Source organism: Chiloscyllium plagiosum, chromosome 11 (genome assembly GCF_004010195.1).
Source record: "Chiloscyllium plagiosum isolate BGI_BamShark_2017 chromosome 11, ASM401019v2, whole genome shotgun sequence".
Taxonomy (NCBI): domain Eukaryota; kingdom Metazoa; phylum Chordata; class Chondrichthyes; order Orectolobiformes; family Hemiscylliidae; genus Chiloscyllium; species Chiloscyllium plagiosum.
Genome location: NC_057720.1, coordinates 11,565,708 through 11,582,461, shown reverse-complemented (window position 1 = coordinate 11,582,461; position 16,754 = coordinate 11,565,708). Strand labels below are relative to the sequence as shown.

The following is a 16,754-nucleotide window of genomic DNA, read 5'->3' as shown; positions in this document are numbered from 1 at the left end:
CAATATAATCCCACGTGAAAATGACAATACCAGAAAGAAGCCATTTGGTCATTAACTCTGTGTCACTGATAGAACCTCTAACAAATTCATGCATGAATGAGTATCACTGGTTAGGCCAACATTTATTACCCACCCTAATCTTCCAAGGGACAGTTAAGAATCACATTACTGTGAGTGTGGAGTGACATGTAGGCCAGACCAGGTAGGAATGTGAGATTTCCTTCCCTAAGGATGTTCAATCCCAGATTGTTATTCAGTTCAAACATTACTATCTGCTATGGTGGGATTTGAATTCACATGCCCAAAATATTAGCCTGGGGTTCAGGATTACCAGGATGAGTGACAAAGCCACTCTGCCACCACTTGTCCTGAGACATTTATTCTAACTCCCCCTGATAGCACTGGGCAGCTTCCAAGTTCACTTTTAATGAGTTGAGGTTTTCCACCTCAGCCTCCAAACTGGGCAGCAAATTCCAGACACCCACCAGCCCCGGGGTGAGAGAAATCTTTCTTCATGAACCCTATCATCCTTCCACCATCCTCCTGATATCTGTGCCCACTAGAAATTGACATGTCCGATCAGGGAAACAGGTTTTCCTATCCAAAACCCTCATTATTTTTTAGTCTTCCACTGTTCCAAGGATATCTAATTTTTCATTATTGCTGCAAATTCAAAGGCCTGGCATGTTTTGTAAACCCTCTCTTCAGTAAATATGTCCTTCCCATGATGTGACCAGAAACACCTCAAAACTCCAACTGTGCTCTAATCTGTGTCTGAAACAGTTCAAGTATTAGAGTCCTGCTCTTGTATTCAATACCTTGTTCAATAAAGCATTCAATTTGCTTGCTTTAGCATCTTATCTACCTGTCCTGCCACCTATGGTGATGTGTGGACATGCACTCAAAGTCTCTTGCTTGCTCAACATCTCCTGTTTATTGGGTATTCCTTATTTTGTTTGATCTCCTCAAATGCATCATGTCACAGTTCTCTGGATTGAAATCTATTTGCCACTATTTTTCCCACTCAATCACTGATACCTTACTGCAAATGACAGCTATCTTCAGTAACAATGACCAGGCTAACTGTATTGTCTACCAATGTCCCATTCATATCTCCCAATTCAAATCTGAATCATTAATTTATATCATGTACAGCGAGGGACCCAACACTGAACCCTGTGGAACATCATTGGAAACTGCTTTCCATTTACAAAAAAAAATCCACTGACCATTACCCTTTATTTCTTGTCACTGAGTCAGTTTTAGATCTACCTCACCACATTCTGCAGCACACCACAGGCATTAATTTCTTTCTGACCATGTGGGATCTTGTTAAATGCCTTTTTAAAATCCATGTAGACAGCAACTACAGCATTGCCCTCATCAACCTCCACTCCTTCAATTCACTACTTTCTCAAAATTTGCAATTACATTAGTAATCTTTGATCAAAACCATGCTATCCCTGATTAACCTATACTTCTCCCAAGTAACAGGCCCAGGTATTGGTTCTGGCAATTTGCCCACCAATGAGATCAAACTGACCAGTCTATAATTATTTGATCTATCCCTCATTCCCTTTCTGAATAATGCTACAATGTTCATCGACCTCCAATCAGCTGGTACCTTGCCTGCATCTATTGAGGATTAGAAAATATTTTCTCCCTGGCTTCCTTTAACACTTAAGAGTATAATTCAATCAGCTGCAGTGATTTATCCACTTTCAAGTAGGTAATTCCATTAAGGACTTTCTTCTCACTCTGATTATTTTATCTAGCATTTCACATTCATCCTCTTTAACTAGAATGTCTGCATCCTTTCCCTCCTTTGTGAAGACAGGGGCAAAAATACCCATTTTGAACCCTTCCCTCATTTTCTGTATTCGCAGACAACTTAACATGTACAGCTCTGATACGCTTTCTGCTTGAAGTTCAGTCATTTGGTGGGGGCTCTGTACCTTTTACATTGCTTGTACCCAGGTTGCTAATTGAGTGTTCAGCTGTTATTATCCTATTGTTATTTCACACAGAAATATACCTACATATTTGGTTCCCCCCCACCCCACCCCGCCACTTGTACATACCTAGTATCGTGAATTATAGAATCCCCACGCTGTGGAATGACGCCATTTAGACCATCAAGTCTACACTGACCCTCCAAAGAGCATCCCATCCAGACCCAACCCCTACTCTATCCCTGTAATCCCACATTTCCCATGGCTGATCCACCTGACCTGCACATCCCTGGTCAATACGGGGCAATTTAGCCTGGCCAATCCACCTAACCGGCACATCTTCAGATTGTGGGAGGAAACTGGAACACCTGGAGGAAACTCACGCAGACTCGGGAAGAATGTGCAAAGACAGCCGCCTGATGGTGAAATCGAACCTGGGCCCCTGGTGCTGTGAGGTAGCAGCACTAACCACTGCTCCTTTTTTTGGTGTCTAAGCTTAATGATATGGCCTCATTCAGTGCTTCATTTCGAGAATCAGAGGTTTTAGGGAAAGGGCAGGGAAGTGGATGTGAGGAGTTTTGGATCCGCTATGATTCTATTGAATGGCAGAGTTGGCTGGAGGGCCTGAATAACCTACTCCTGTTCCTGTATCATATGATCCTGCAGCGTATCATCTCTCCTCACAGCAATCCTTGGATTCTTTAACATCTAACACACTTACCTTAATTATTTCCTTCTCTATTCTGTCTGAAAACGCTAAATACAGAAACTGCCATCCTGGCCTCTGTTTAAGCCAAGTTTCCTTGGTAGCATTTATATCATGCTGCCATGTGTCTGCCTGAGCCCTTAGCTCATCAGTTTTATTCACAATTTTCCTTCTATTTACATTTTAATGCCGCCAACCTCCAGTGCTGTACGTTGTTAACCCCTGCTTTCTATGTCTCTCAGTCACTTAATAAGTTTCAGCTTCCTGTTCCCTGCTGTGAATTTGTTTCTTGTACAGACCCCCACCTTCCCCAGAATGGGTCCCAATGCCTCAGAAATCTGATGTCCTCCCTCAGACACCACTTTCCAACGCATGTTCAACAGCTCAAGGAGTCACCTTGAAATTAGAGTGCCCGCCTTTCAGTCTCCTTGAAATCTGTTTCCTGAAACTTGTCTCAGTTCCTATCTAAGTTATTTCGACCAGCGTGGACCATGACCTCTGGCTGACTCTGCTCCCCCTGAATGTTCTGCAGCTGCTCTGCAACATCCCGCCAGCCGGGTCCCCCGGTTAAGAAATTCCCGAACACCATTGTTTTTCTCTGCTTCCTCACCCCCGTCCACTGTGCAACTGAGCTGTCCACGGTGCTGACTTCTCCCTCGGTACACTCTCCTGAGGAACCATCGCCTTACTGTATCTACAATGATGTGGAGGAGCCGGTGTTGGGACTGAGGTGGACAAAGTTAAAAATCGCACAACACCAGGTTATAGTCCAACACGTTTGTTTGAAAGTACAAGTTTTCGGAGCGCTGCTCTTTCTTCAGGTAGCTATCTGACGAAGGGGCAGGGCTCCAAAAGCTTGTACTTTCAAATAAACCTGTTGGACCATAACCTGGTGTGTGATTTTTAACTGTGTCCACAATATGTTAGCAAGCAAGATACACTTGGAGGTCTCCAGTGCTGCCTGCCTGGTTTTCTTACACTGCCCGATACTCACTCATTCCCTCACTGTGTGTATGTTGCTAACCTTCTGAGTGACCACCTCCCTAAACATGCTGTGCACATAGTCCCCCTGCTTTGCAGATGGACAACAGTGATTCACATTCCAGTACATGGAGATGAAGCTTGAACAGTTGGTGGCACATCCCGCAGACGCGTTCATCTGGGACACACTGCGTCCATAATGTCACATGTACCAATCTGCACTCTACTTAGTTGAGCTGACTTGCCATCCCCTAACTTTAAAAATTTCTTACAATTGTAGAAAAACTTACCAGTACGCACCAATCTGCTTCTTCACCTGTGCTGATAAGCCAACCACAGCGAGCTGTTCCCTGTGCAGACTGACCTCCTGTGTGGTTTTCAATCCCTCAAATTGGTCCTCTATCTACGGGAGGACTTCCCAGTCAGGATAGTGTGTGAGAGTTGGAGGGGAACATACAGATCATCATTTCCCCATACATCTGCTGCCCTTGTCCTTCTAGATGGTTGAGGTGGAACTCATTGCTGCAGAGGTCAAGTCATTGAGTGTCTGAAAACAATGCATTGAGTACAGGATTTGAGAGGTCATTTTGCAGCTGTGCAGGACATTGGTTAGGCCACTTTTGGAATACTGTGCGCAATTCTGGTCTCCCTGCTACAGGAAATACGTTGTGAAACTTGAAAGGGTTCAGAAAGATTTACAAGCATGTTGCCACAGTTGGAGTGTTTGAGCTATAGGGAAAGGCTAAGTAGAATGGAGTTATTTTTCCTGGAGCATCAGAGGCTGAGGAGTGACCTTATAGAGGTTTATAAAATCACGAGGGGCATGGATAGGGTAAATAGCCAACGTCTTTACCCCAAGGTAAGGGAATCCAAAACAAGAAGGCATAGGTTTAAGGTGAGAGGGGAACGATTTAGAAGGGACCTAAGGGGCATCTATGATAAAGGAAGCAATTCATCACATTTCTTTCCTGTGTGCTTGATACCACCAACACTATTTTCTTCGCTCGTCACTAAAAGCTAGTCCTCCTGAATGCCTGAGTGAACACATTGGTGGCTCTTATCTTGATGGATCCTTGTTTTCAACTCTCTGTACAAGTGAGAGCTTACACATTCATGGTTCATTACTTGGCTACACATTACCAATGCACATCCATCGATAGTGGAAGGTGTTGCTGATTTATCGCCATGTGTCTCACCAGCTGATACAGAGGATATTTTATTGATGAAGCTGTGCTGGAGTTCAGGAGAACTGGCACACTGTGAGCTAAAGTAGGGCCCTGAAAGTCAATGAGATGACATTAGCTGCATTATTGCAACAATTAGTGCCTTATGATGATCTATGTTTTTCACATGGGTGGATCTGCGATTTTCTGCTGCAGAAGTCCATTAATTGCTGAATATAAATGGCAGTAAGTGGTTGTGATCTGCCAGATCAGGAGGATCATTTGTTGTTTGTTACAATTTTCATATCAGAAGACAACTCAGAATGAAACATGGCTTATCTGTGGGTTTACATTTTATAAAAATCTGCTCTGGGTGAAGTGACCATTCCTTTCTGTGATGTAGAGTCTACAATCACTCTCTGTGCTCTTGTAGCTTACACTGCACCTCAGTACCTCCCAGGATGTGGGAAAGTGGGGAGCAATTGGTTGGATTTCATTTCAACAGCTCTCCTTTTCCAAGTTCAGGACAGCTTACAGTCCTTCTCTCTAGCTCACTACCTTTCAGAAGTTCTTCCATCACATCTCCACTCTAGGGGCTCTCTCCAGACCTTTTCCCTTTCACGCCGTGTCATATCCCCAGCTGTCACGAGATTGTTATGGTGCAGGAGGCCAGTCAGCTCATTGTCCCTGCACTGGCTCCACTTCCTAGAGCCAATCTCCTGCGTTTTCTCCATATCTCAGCACTCCATTTCTATCCAATGCCTTGTGACTGCCTCAATTGCACCTGCCTCCACCACATTTCCAGGCAATGCTTTCGAGACAGAAGAACTGGGAGCCTCTCGAACTGGCTCTACCATTGTATACATCACGGCCTCAACACCACATAGAAACATAGAATCCCTACAATATAGAAACAGGCCATTTGACCCAACAAGTCCACACTGACCCTCCGAAGAGTAACCCATCCAGACCCACCACCTTCCTGACCACTCTCATAACACTTCAACCCCCTATTCATTAAAAAACATCATCTCCTCCTTAAATTTACTCAATGTCCCAGCATCTGTTCACACTGGGAGAGTGAATTCCACACATTCACCAGTCTTTGAGAGTAGTCATTTCTCCTCATCTCATCCTTGTTTCTTTTGCACATCATCCCCCAGGGTCCACATATTCCATGGTCTCCCTTTGTAGATGTTCTCTTAACTTTGCTTTCCCTTCCAAGGCTCCCTGGAATGCTAGCCACTGTTGCTGCTATTGTGACTTAATTCTCATTGGTTCGAGCACTGCATTACTTGAAGACCTGTACTATGCAGGAGAGAAATTTACAAGAAAATAGCATTTACTGTTTAATGGTACATTAGCTTTTATCTGAAAAGCTCTGAGGTAGAAAGTTGCTGCAGTGTTTAAGGCTCTGGTTAGATCCATCTGAAATACATATTCATTTTTGCCAAAGAGATACTGGCCTTGGCGTAGAAATAGTGCAGATTTGCCAGAATAATATCATGGTTTCATGTTAAATTATGAGTGTTTGTATATGCTGTGCTTCTATTTGCGTGAGTGTAGCAGCTTAAGGAGCAATCTATTTGAGGATTTTAAGATAATTAAAGGATTTGGTTAGCGTACATAGAGACAAATGATTTCCTCTGCTCTACACAGGGGAGTGTAAAATTAGAGCTGGCTGTTTTGAGGATGTTGTCAAAGTTCTACATAACATCCCTTCAGTGTGCAAGTAGGCCATCTGTCCCAACAAATCTACACTACCCCTCTAAGGAGCATCCTACCCAGACCATTTCCCATGGCTAACCCACCAAGTATGCCTATCTCTGGACACTATTTAGCATGGCTAATCCACCTAATCTGTGCATCTTTGGACTGTGGATGAAACTGGAGCAACCCTGCAAAGACACAGGGAGAATATGCAAACTCCACACAGACAGTCGCCCAAGGCTGGAATCAAACCCGGGTCCCTGGCGCTGTGAGGCAGCAGTGCTAACCACTGAGCCACCTTGCCACACCATGATGGGCACTACGAAATCTAGACTTTGTTCTCTCAAAGAGACATTGAAGGTGATAGAAGGGATGCAAAATTTCAACACAGATGAATGTTTGTTAGTTACCACTATAAAGAATTACAGACCCCAGGTTGAACAGACACAGTTACATAAAGATCAGTTAACATTGAGGTTTGAAGGGCTGATTGATGTCTCTGATGCATGGAACCTCAAAACAGTTGAAGACGGAACTGAGTTGTTCCCCACACACTTTTATTCTTCAACCAGTAATTTCTCACAACACAAGGAGTCCTTGGCACACAGGAAGATTAATTAGAGGCTACAGTTCTGAGCTGCCTGTGGTATTTGGTTAAAATGTCAGCAAAAGTTCAAAAGTGATACGTTGCAGCCCAATGAAATAATAAATTCCAACTGATACAAATAACATTACAGGTCAGTGATTAGAAAGAAACCATCACAAGTATATATAGACAAAACACTGGGATGGTCGCAGAGGCTGAAGCATTAAATAAACCAGAGTCAATAAATCAAATGAGGTTCCCTCCGGGCTCCTTAAAAAAAAGGTTCACCCAGTTTTGAAAGGATTGTTTTGCTCCAATCGCTGTACCTCATGAGCTTTCTGAATTGAGAGATCTGCAGGGGCGGCCATCTTGTCATCCCTTGATATTGCAATAGCGGCTGCCCTTCCAAAGTCTTACACCAGTCGCAGGCGGTGCTACATAAATGTGGTATGTTCCTTTGGCGGGATGCTGATTAGAAACAACAAGAGGAAACTGTCCCTTGGGTTTGGCAGCTCCTGCTGATTGGTCACGTGTGCCCCGTGCTTGGGTCACCTCACCTCTGTCCGTCCTCGCCTACGCCTCACCTCCGTCGTGCCTTGCGCTCCGTGTGATTGGAAGCCAGGGATTCGAGCTCCCATTCCGGCTGGTGGAAGTGGACGTCATACTGCCTTGCCCACCTGGCGAATGCGTGCTTTTCCGTTATGAACCGGTGATGGCTCCCCTTGCGGCCCAGCTCGTGTGAGATGTACATCGTGCACTCATCGATTCCTGATGGCTCATAGTAATGGTACGGCACCGTGCGGTGAGCGGGGTCCCTGAGGAAGAGAATGTCATGTTACTGCCTAGGTTCACAACATCCTCCCACACAGTGACAGTGATTAGCCTTCAGAAATATTTCAATGGTTATCTCTATGATCTAACGGTTAGAAAGATGTTAGGCTTATCCTGAGCCTGTGAAAGACACCAGAAAAATATCTCCTTGCAAACTGTCTTTGTTGTATGTTGTAAATCCATTTCACAGCTGGTGAATCCAATGAGCCTGTTCTCCGAAGGCTACCATCCTTTGGTTGTCCTGCAACCATAGAGACCTACAAGACAGAAAAAGGCCCTTCAGCCCATCAAACCTGTGTCAGTCAACAACAAACACCTAACTATTCTAATCCTATTTTCCCAGCACTTGACCCACAACCCTGTACGTGATGAAGGGCTTTTGCCCGAAATGTCAATTTTCCTGTTCCTCAGATGCTGCCTGACCTGCTATGCTTTTCCAGCACCACTCTAATCTTGACTCTGATCTCCGGCAACTGCAGTGCTCACTTTCACCACAACCCCGTATGCCTTGGCATTGCAAGAGAACATCTATATACTTTGTCAATGTTATGAGGGTTTCTGCCTCCATCATCCTTACAGGTAGTGAGTCACAGAGTCAACACAGAACAGAAAAAGACCCTTCGGTTCAACTTGTCCATGCCGACCAAGTTTCCCAAACTGAACTAGTCCCACTTGCCCGTGTTTGGTCCATATCCCCCTAAACATTTCCTATCCATGTACCTGTCCAAATGTCTTTTAAATGTTATAACTATCTACAACTACCACTTCCTCAGGTAGTACATTCCACATACAAGCCACCCTCTGTGTGAAAAAGTTGCCCCTCAGGTTCTTTTTAAATCTTTCACCTTAAACCTATGCCCCCTATTTCTGAACTCTCCCAGGGGTTTTCCTTTTTTTCTCCTCCCCTTAAATCGATACCCCCAGTCATTGATCCTTCCAATGAAGAGAATAGTTCTTTCCTGCCCACCCCATCAATACCTCTTATAATGGTATACATCTCAATCATGTCCCCCTCAGTCACCTCTGCTCCAGGGAAAAGAACCCCAGTCTGTCTAATCTCACTTCATAAGTAAAACTCTCTAGTCCAGGCGACATTCTGGTAAATCTCTTGCACTCTCTCCACTGCCATGACATCCCTTCTCCAGAACCTTACCCAAATTGTTATCCCTTACTGAGTGTATCCACCACAGCACCTCTCAGTTATACATAAGGGCAATACTGCTGCCAATGTATGTATCCTGCAAACAAATGAAGGACCCCTTCAGATTCTGTCGATTCTTGAATGTGGTTTCTCCACCCTGCGCAATGAACCTCGAATGTCTCCTGTTCTATGTCACAATTTACAGAAGGGCTAGAGTACAGAAGGAGGTGATGTTCGATCCAGCATTGTCTGTGCTGGCTCTCTGTAGCAGCAACACAACCAGCCCCGCTCCCCAGTTCTCCCTGTAATCCTGCAATTTGTTTTCCTCCATGTGTTTATCCAATTGAAAGCCACGATTGAAACTATCTCCATCAGATTCCCCGGCATCACAGACCTAATCACTCACTGGATTAAACTGCTTTTCCTCATCTACTGTTGCTTCTTTTGCCAAGCATACTGTCCGGGTGCATAACAGCCTGGGACGGCAACTGCTCTACCCAGGACCATAAGAAACTACAGAAGTTGGTGTGCACAGCCAATACAATTGTGAAAGCCAACCTTCCATCCATGGATGTCATTTACACTTCCCTTTGCCATGGAAAGGCTGCCAACATGAAAGACCCCTCCCAACCCAACAATACTCTCTTCTGTCAGGCAGAAGAAACAGAAGCTTGAACACACCAACAGGTTCAAGAACAGCTTCTTCCCTGCTGTTATTAGACTGATGAATGGACTCTCTAACTTCCAATGTTGACCTTGCTTCATGCACCTTCTGTGCAGTGTAACCTGTATGCCTCACTCTGTCTAAGCCCCCTATGATCTGTATGTCCTTGTTTGTTATGATCTACCTGTATTGCTCATAAACAAAGCTTTTCACTGTACTTAGGTACACATGACAATAAATCAAATCATATCAATCACTGTAAATCTGTAAGTTCTTTTGCCAATAGGGTCAGTCTAACTCTCACAATTTTGAATACCTCCATCAAATTGCCACCACATTTCTTCGGAGAGCAGTCTCCAACTTCTCCAATTTATTCACAAACTTGAAATCCCTAAAACCATTCTCGCTAATCTTTTTGCTACCCTTTCTAAAGCCTTCATTTTTTTCAGAAGTATGATGCCAAAATTGGAATGTTAAGCTAATCCTGGAGCGTGAACCACATGATTAATCCTCTCAGATTTTGTGTGCTAATCTTGCAGAAATTCAAGTGCAGCACAGCTCCAGAGTTCTCTTTTTCCCAAACAAGGGTGTACAGTACAGTACAGTACTTCTGCTGCGGTCTGACCAAAGCTCTGTATAAGCAAGTCATCAAGTCACAGAGGCACGGAAACAGACCCTTCAGTCCAACTCGTCCACGTTGACATTGTTGCTAAACCAAACTAGTCCCACCTGCCTGCGCTTGGCCCACATCTCTTCAAAACTTTCCTATTAATGAACTTATCCAAATGTCTTTTACTTGTATCCACCACTTTCTCTGGCAGTTCATTCCACGCTCTGTGTGAAAAAACTTGCTGCTTATGTCCTTTTTAAATCTTTCTCCTCTCACCTTAAAGCTATGCCTCGTAACCCCCTCACCCTAGGGAAAAGACCCTTGCCATTCACCTTATCTATATCTCTCATGATTTTATAAACCTCAATAAGGTCACCCCTTAACCTCCAGTGAAAAACGTCCCAATCTTTCCAGTCTATTTTTATAACTCAAACCCTCCATTGTTGGTAACATCCTGGTAATTTTTTTTCTGAATCCTCTCCTGTTTAATTATATCCTTCCTATAACAGGGCGACCAGAACTGGATACAGTACACCAGAAGAAGCCTCACTAACATCCTGTACAACCTTAACATGACGTCCCAACTCCTATACTCAAAGATCTGAGCAATGAATGCAAAAGTGATAACTCTTCCTTGTTCTTATACACTAATCCTCTTGCAATAAATCAAAGGTGAAACACTGCAGGGTAGGATTGGAAGCAAGAAATAAAAACTATTGGAAAATCTCAGGAAGTACCCGTGTAGTTTTGGTCTCCTTACTTAAAGATAGATATAATCATCATAGATGGCGGGTAGGGAACATTCAACAGATTGATTCTTGGGATGTCAGGTTTGTCAGATTGGGTTGAAAGAGCCACCCCACAGAAGAGATCCCTAGATTTGGGATTCATCCCATTGAACAGATTCCTGAATGTAGGGAACACCCCACAGAAGAGATTCCTGGATTTAGGCATCATTCCATTGAACAGATTCCTGAATGTAGGGACCACCCCCACAGCACAGATCCTTGGACATAGGGATCACCCTATAAACCAATTCCTGAAATAATACGATCCCATTTATGGATAGAAGATCCAGAGAAAAGCATCATCTGTGCAGTGCTGCCTCTCAGTCAATTTCTGATCCATCATGGTCATTTTGAGTAATTTAACCTCAAGGTCCAATGGAAGAGACAGAGGAAGGAGAAGGAAGGCAACACGGGGATTCTGTTGGGGAAGCCCATTGGCTAGAGGTGGCACAAAATGGCTGCCTGCAGCTTTTCGGTTGGCATAAGAATGGCGGAGGAGGTTTTTAGCTGCAGTACCAGAATTAGCTTTGCTGAATTCAGAATTCAAGTGAGGTCGTAAATTAGGACAATAGCTCTGAGAATAAGATAGACCCAAGATAACAGAGTCCAGGCAGAACAAAGAATCTTACGAATGAAGACACAGGGAGCTCTGTACAAAAATCTGTAAGAGGCAGTCCGAAAAGAGATGTGTGGGCCTGAAGTTTGTAGTTTAGCATGAACTAAAGGAATAGTATGATCCCACAGTAACAGAGACAAATAAGATAAATGGAGAACAAGGTTACATTTTGTAAAACCTTAGGTGTTCAGACAAGCTGTAGGTAAAAACAATGACTGCAGATACTGGAAACCAGATTCTGGATCAGTGGTGCTGGAAGAGCACAGCAATTCAGGCAGCATCCGAGGACAGGCAAAATCGACGTTTCGGGCAAAAGCCCTTCATCAGGAATAAAGGCAGAGAGCCTGAAGCGTGGAGATGTCAAGCCACGGGGCAAAAAGGAATGGCATCACACATCGAAAAACAACCAAGAAACCAAAGCAAGCAGCTCAGTGACCGCAGGCACTTGCGAAATTCAAACAGAAAAAACTTCCATGTCGCCAAAAAAGTACAAGGACACATTTTTTTACACAACAAAGCCTTCCAGGCACTTCCTTCCAATCTCACGTTTTAGCCTGATGCCTCAGTCTGTCTTGTTGTAGGAGTGAGAGGTACAGACATCTTTACATTTGTGATCAAAAGCTCCAGACAAAAGTACACTGCTGTGATATGGGAGCTTGTCTCCTCCATCTCAGCTGTGGCTACAGTCATGGAGTCATTGAGTCATACATCAATAGAATAATACGTTCGACCAAATGATGTAGGATTGGAAGTCGGCCATTCAGCCCATCGAGACTGCTCGACCATTCAACGAACTCATGGCTGATCTGTTAATCCTCAACTCCATTCTCCAGCCTTACATCGACAGAGCTTCATCGTATTTCTGGTTAAATATCTGTCTGGCACATTTTGAAAATACACAATAACTCAGCCTAAACAAAAGTTTCTGGAAAGGGTTCCACAGAATCACTGGACCCTGAGCAAATAAATTACTCCTCATTTCTGAATGGCAATAACGAATTCTGACTTCATGTCCTCTGGTGCTCTCCTCATACCAGAGGGCAAACTACCTGCCCGTAACTACCCTGTTACGATCCCATGAATATTGAACGTTAATAAATGTTATTATGTGATAATAGAGCTCCCCTCCGCCTCCTTTGTTTCAAGGAGAATAATGCCAGCCTAACCAATCATTCCACGAAGGTCCAGTTTATCCAGTGTTGACAACATCCTCTCAAATCTCTGCTGTTCCCTGCAGCGTCCTTACATATTATTAAGGCAAGTAGAGAAATGTATGTGAAGGAACGATTGAAATTTCAAGCACAGATGGGAAATGGAAGTTGCCACCATAGAACACACCAGATGGCCTCCTTCTTTAGAGACCGCAATTTCCCTTCCCACGTGGTTAAAGATGCCCTCCAACGCATCTCGTCCACATCCCGCACCTCCGCCCTCAGACCCAACCCCTCCAACCGCAACAAGGACAGAACGCCCCTGGTGCTCACCTTCCACCCTACCAACCTGCCTGTTCCAGAGTTGTGTAATAACATCTCTGAACAGGTTGTTTAGGGGAAAAATTCTCTCCCTTCAACATCAATTGTTGGGGGCTGTTGCAGTACAACATTAGTCTCCCTCCCTCTGAGACAGGAGGCCTGGGTTCATGTCCTGCTTGCTCCAGAGCTGTGTAAGAACATCCCTGAAAAATATCTCTAAACAGTCTTGTCAAGAATAAGTGCATTTCTGTAAATTCCTGCTATGAGGAGAAACATGACCATTATTCAATGAAACAGTTATGCCCTTGGTAGAAACGATGACAAATTTTTCCCTGCTTTGTTCTGATAAAGAGCTTATCCACGATTTACAAAAAAAAATCCTGCAAGGTTCCTAATGACAGGGTAAAACCTGAAGCAGAGGATTAATGTGGAAGCTGTCACAACAGGAAGGTATTATGACTTGTCCTCATTTCTTTTGACAATTAAGGATGAAACCTGCCAATTAGAGCCCACATACACCGGAACCCCTGTGTAAAACCTTCCTGCTTGTCAATCGAGCTGTGGAAAGCATTAATAAAATATGGTAAGTGTTGAGAATTGTACTGGAGACGGATTTCATTTTGGATTGTGCTGCTGATGTTTCTGTAGTTTATCTGTGGTTAATGACGGACATTCAGGAAGATATTATTTTGTGAAGTCAGGCTTTATTTAAGTGTAAAGTGTCTCATTATACCTTCTAATCTCAGTACTGTACATATCTTTAGCAGACCTGGCTCAGTGGGTATTGAGGATTGTGGGCTCCGAGATGCGAGCACATAGTCCAAATTGCTAGTTCAGTGCAGTGTCAAACAAGGTTGGCATTGCCCCAAGTGCCAACTCTTGATGTTAAGCCTTTATCGCAGAAGGTTGTGAGCACAGGTGCAGCGAACTCTTCCTCCAATTATACAGCAGTTTGGTTAAAGCACACCTGGAGTGCTTTGTGCAGTTTTGGTCTCCTTACCTTAAGTGAATACAAGAGATCTCATGACAATAATAAAGGCAGTGGAGGAGGTCTCCCCGGTATTCCTGTCCCGGTTTATTCCTCATTACCAAAACATGGCAAATGGAATTTAGTTTGGACAAATGTAAGGTATTGTGTTTTGGTACAACCAACAGGGGCAAGACTTATACAATTAACAGTTGGGCCTTGGGCAGTGTTGAAGAACAGGGAGACCTAGGGGCTCAGGTACATAACTCTTTGAAATTTGGGGCACGTATAGACAGGGTGGTCGAGAAGGTGTTTAGGAGGCTTGCGTTCATTGCTCAAAACTTTGAGTATAGCAGTTAGAACATCACGTTGAGATTCTACAGGATATTGGTGAGACCTCTTCTGCAGTACTGTATGCAGTTCTGATCACAGAAAGATATTATTAAGCTGGAGAGGGTTCAGAAGAGATTTACCAGGATGTTGCCGGGTATGGAAGTTGAGTTATAAAGAAAGGCTGGATAGAACATAGAATATTACAGCACAGTACAGGCCCTTCGGCCCTAGATGTTACACCGACCTGTGAAACCAATCTGAAACCCATCTAACCTACACTATTCCATTATCATCCATATGTTTATCTAATAACCATTTAAATACCCTTAAGGTTGCTGAGTATACTATTGTTGCAGGCAGTGCATTACATGTCCTCACTACTCTCTGAGTAAAGAACCTACCTCTGACATCTGTCCTATATCTATCACTCTTCAATTTAAAGCTATGTCCTGTTATGTTAGCCATCACCATCCAAGGAAAAATGTTCTCCCTCTCCACCCTATCTAACCCTCTGATTATCTTATTAAGTCACCTCTCAACCTACTTTTCTCTGACAAAAACAGCCTCAAGGCCCTCAGCCTTTCCTCATAAGACCTTCCCTCCATACCAGGCACTACCCTGCTAAATCTCCTCTGCACCCTTTCCAATGCTTCCACATACTTCCCATAATGCAGTGACCAGAACTGTACGCGATACTCCAAATGCAGTTGCAGCAGAATTTTATACAGCTGCAACATGACCTCATTGCTTCGAAACTCAATCCCTGTACCAATAAAGCTAACACTCTGTATGCCTTCTTAACAACCCTATCAACCTAGGTGGCAACTTTCAGGGAACGATGTACCTGGACACAGATCTCTCTGTTCATCCACATTGCCAAGTGTCTTACCATGAACCCAGCACTCTGTATTTATGTTACTCTTTCCAAAGTGAATCACCTCACACTTTTCCACATTAAACTCCATTTGCCACCTCTCAGCCCAGCGCTGAAGCTTATGCATGTCCCTCTGTAACCTGCAACATCCTTCGGCACTGTCCACACTCCACCAACCTTAGTGTCATCTGCAAATTTACTAACCTGTCTTTCTATACCCTCATCCAGGTCTTTTATAAAAATGGCAAACAGCATGGCCCTAAAATAGGTCCTGGCAGTACTAGTAACTGAAGTCCAGGATGAAGATTTCCCATCAACCACCACCCGCTGTCTTCTTTCAGCTAGCCAATTTCTGATCCAAACCACTAAATCACTCTCAATCCCATGCCTCCGTATTTTGTGCAATAGCCTACCGTGAGGAACCTTATCAAACGCCTTGCTGAAATCCATATGCACCACATCAACCGGTTTACTCTCATCTACCTGTTTGGTCACCTTCTCAAAGAACTCAATAAGGTTTCTGAGGCATGGCCTACCCTTCACAAAACCATGCCGACTATCCCTAATCAAATTATTCTTTTCTAGATGATTATAAATCCTATCTCTTATAATCCTTTCCAACACTTTAACCACAACTGAAGTAAGGCTCACTGGTCTATAATTACCAGGGTTGTCTCTACTCCCCTTCTTGAACAAGGGCACAATATTTGGTCTCCTCCAGTCTTCTGGCTCTATTCCTGTAGACAATGACGACATAAAGATCAAAGTCAAAGGGTCTGCAATCACCTTCCTGGTTTCCCAGAGAACCCAAGGATTAATCCCATCTGGCCCAGGGGACTTATCTATTTTTACACTTTCCAGAATTGCTAACACCTCCTCCTTATGCACCTCAATCCTGTCTAGTCTAATAGCCTGTATCACAGTATTGTCCTCGACAATACTGTCTTTTTCCAGTGTGAATACTAAATGAAAAATATTCATTTAACACTTCTCATACCTCCTTGGACTCCACACACCACTTCCCACTACTGCCCTTGACTGACCCTAATCTTACTCTAGTCATTCCTGACATACCTGTAGAAAGCTTTAGGGTTTTCCATGATCCTATCTGCCAAAGGCTTCTCATGTCCCCTCCTGGCTGTTCTTAGCTGTCTCTTTAGGTCCTTCCTGGCTAACTTGTAACTCTCAAGCCCCCTAACTGAGCCTTCACGTCTCATCCTCATATGAGCCTCCTTCTTTCTCTTGACAAGAGATTCAACTTCTTTAGTAAATCATGGTTCCCTCATTCAACCACTTCCTCCCTGCCTGACCAGTACATACTTATCAAGGACCCACAGTAACTGTTCGTTGAACAAGCTCC

The 16,754-nt window shown here is 43.8% G+C and overlaps 1 protein-coding gene across 2 annotated transcripts in view; it reads right to left on the bottom strand.

The window, feature by feature from the left end:
* Positions 1 to 7,048: 7,048 nt before the first annotated feature.
* st6galnac5a (ST6 (alpha-N-acetyl-neuraminyl-2,3-beta-galactosyl-1,3)-N-acetylgalactosaminide alpha-2,6-sialyltransferase 5a) overlaps positions 7,049 to 16,754 on the bottom strand; it is a 71,729-nt gene continuing 62,023 nt past the window's right edge. For both annotated transcript variants that reach the window (XM_043698683.1, XM_043698682.1), the window contains one exon: positions 7,049 to 7,913. In XM_043698683.1, the coding sequence (XP_043554618.1) occupies positions 7,679 to 7,913 (235 nt within the window). In that variant the 3' untranslated portion in view covers positions 7,049 to 7,678. The remainder of the gene's footprint in view (positions 7,914 to 16,754) is intronic.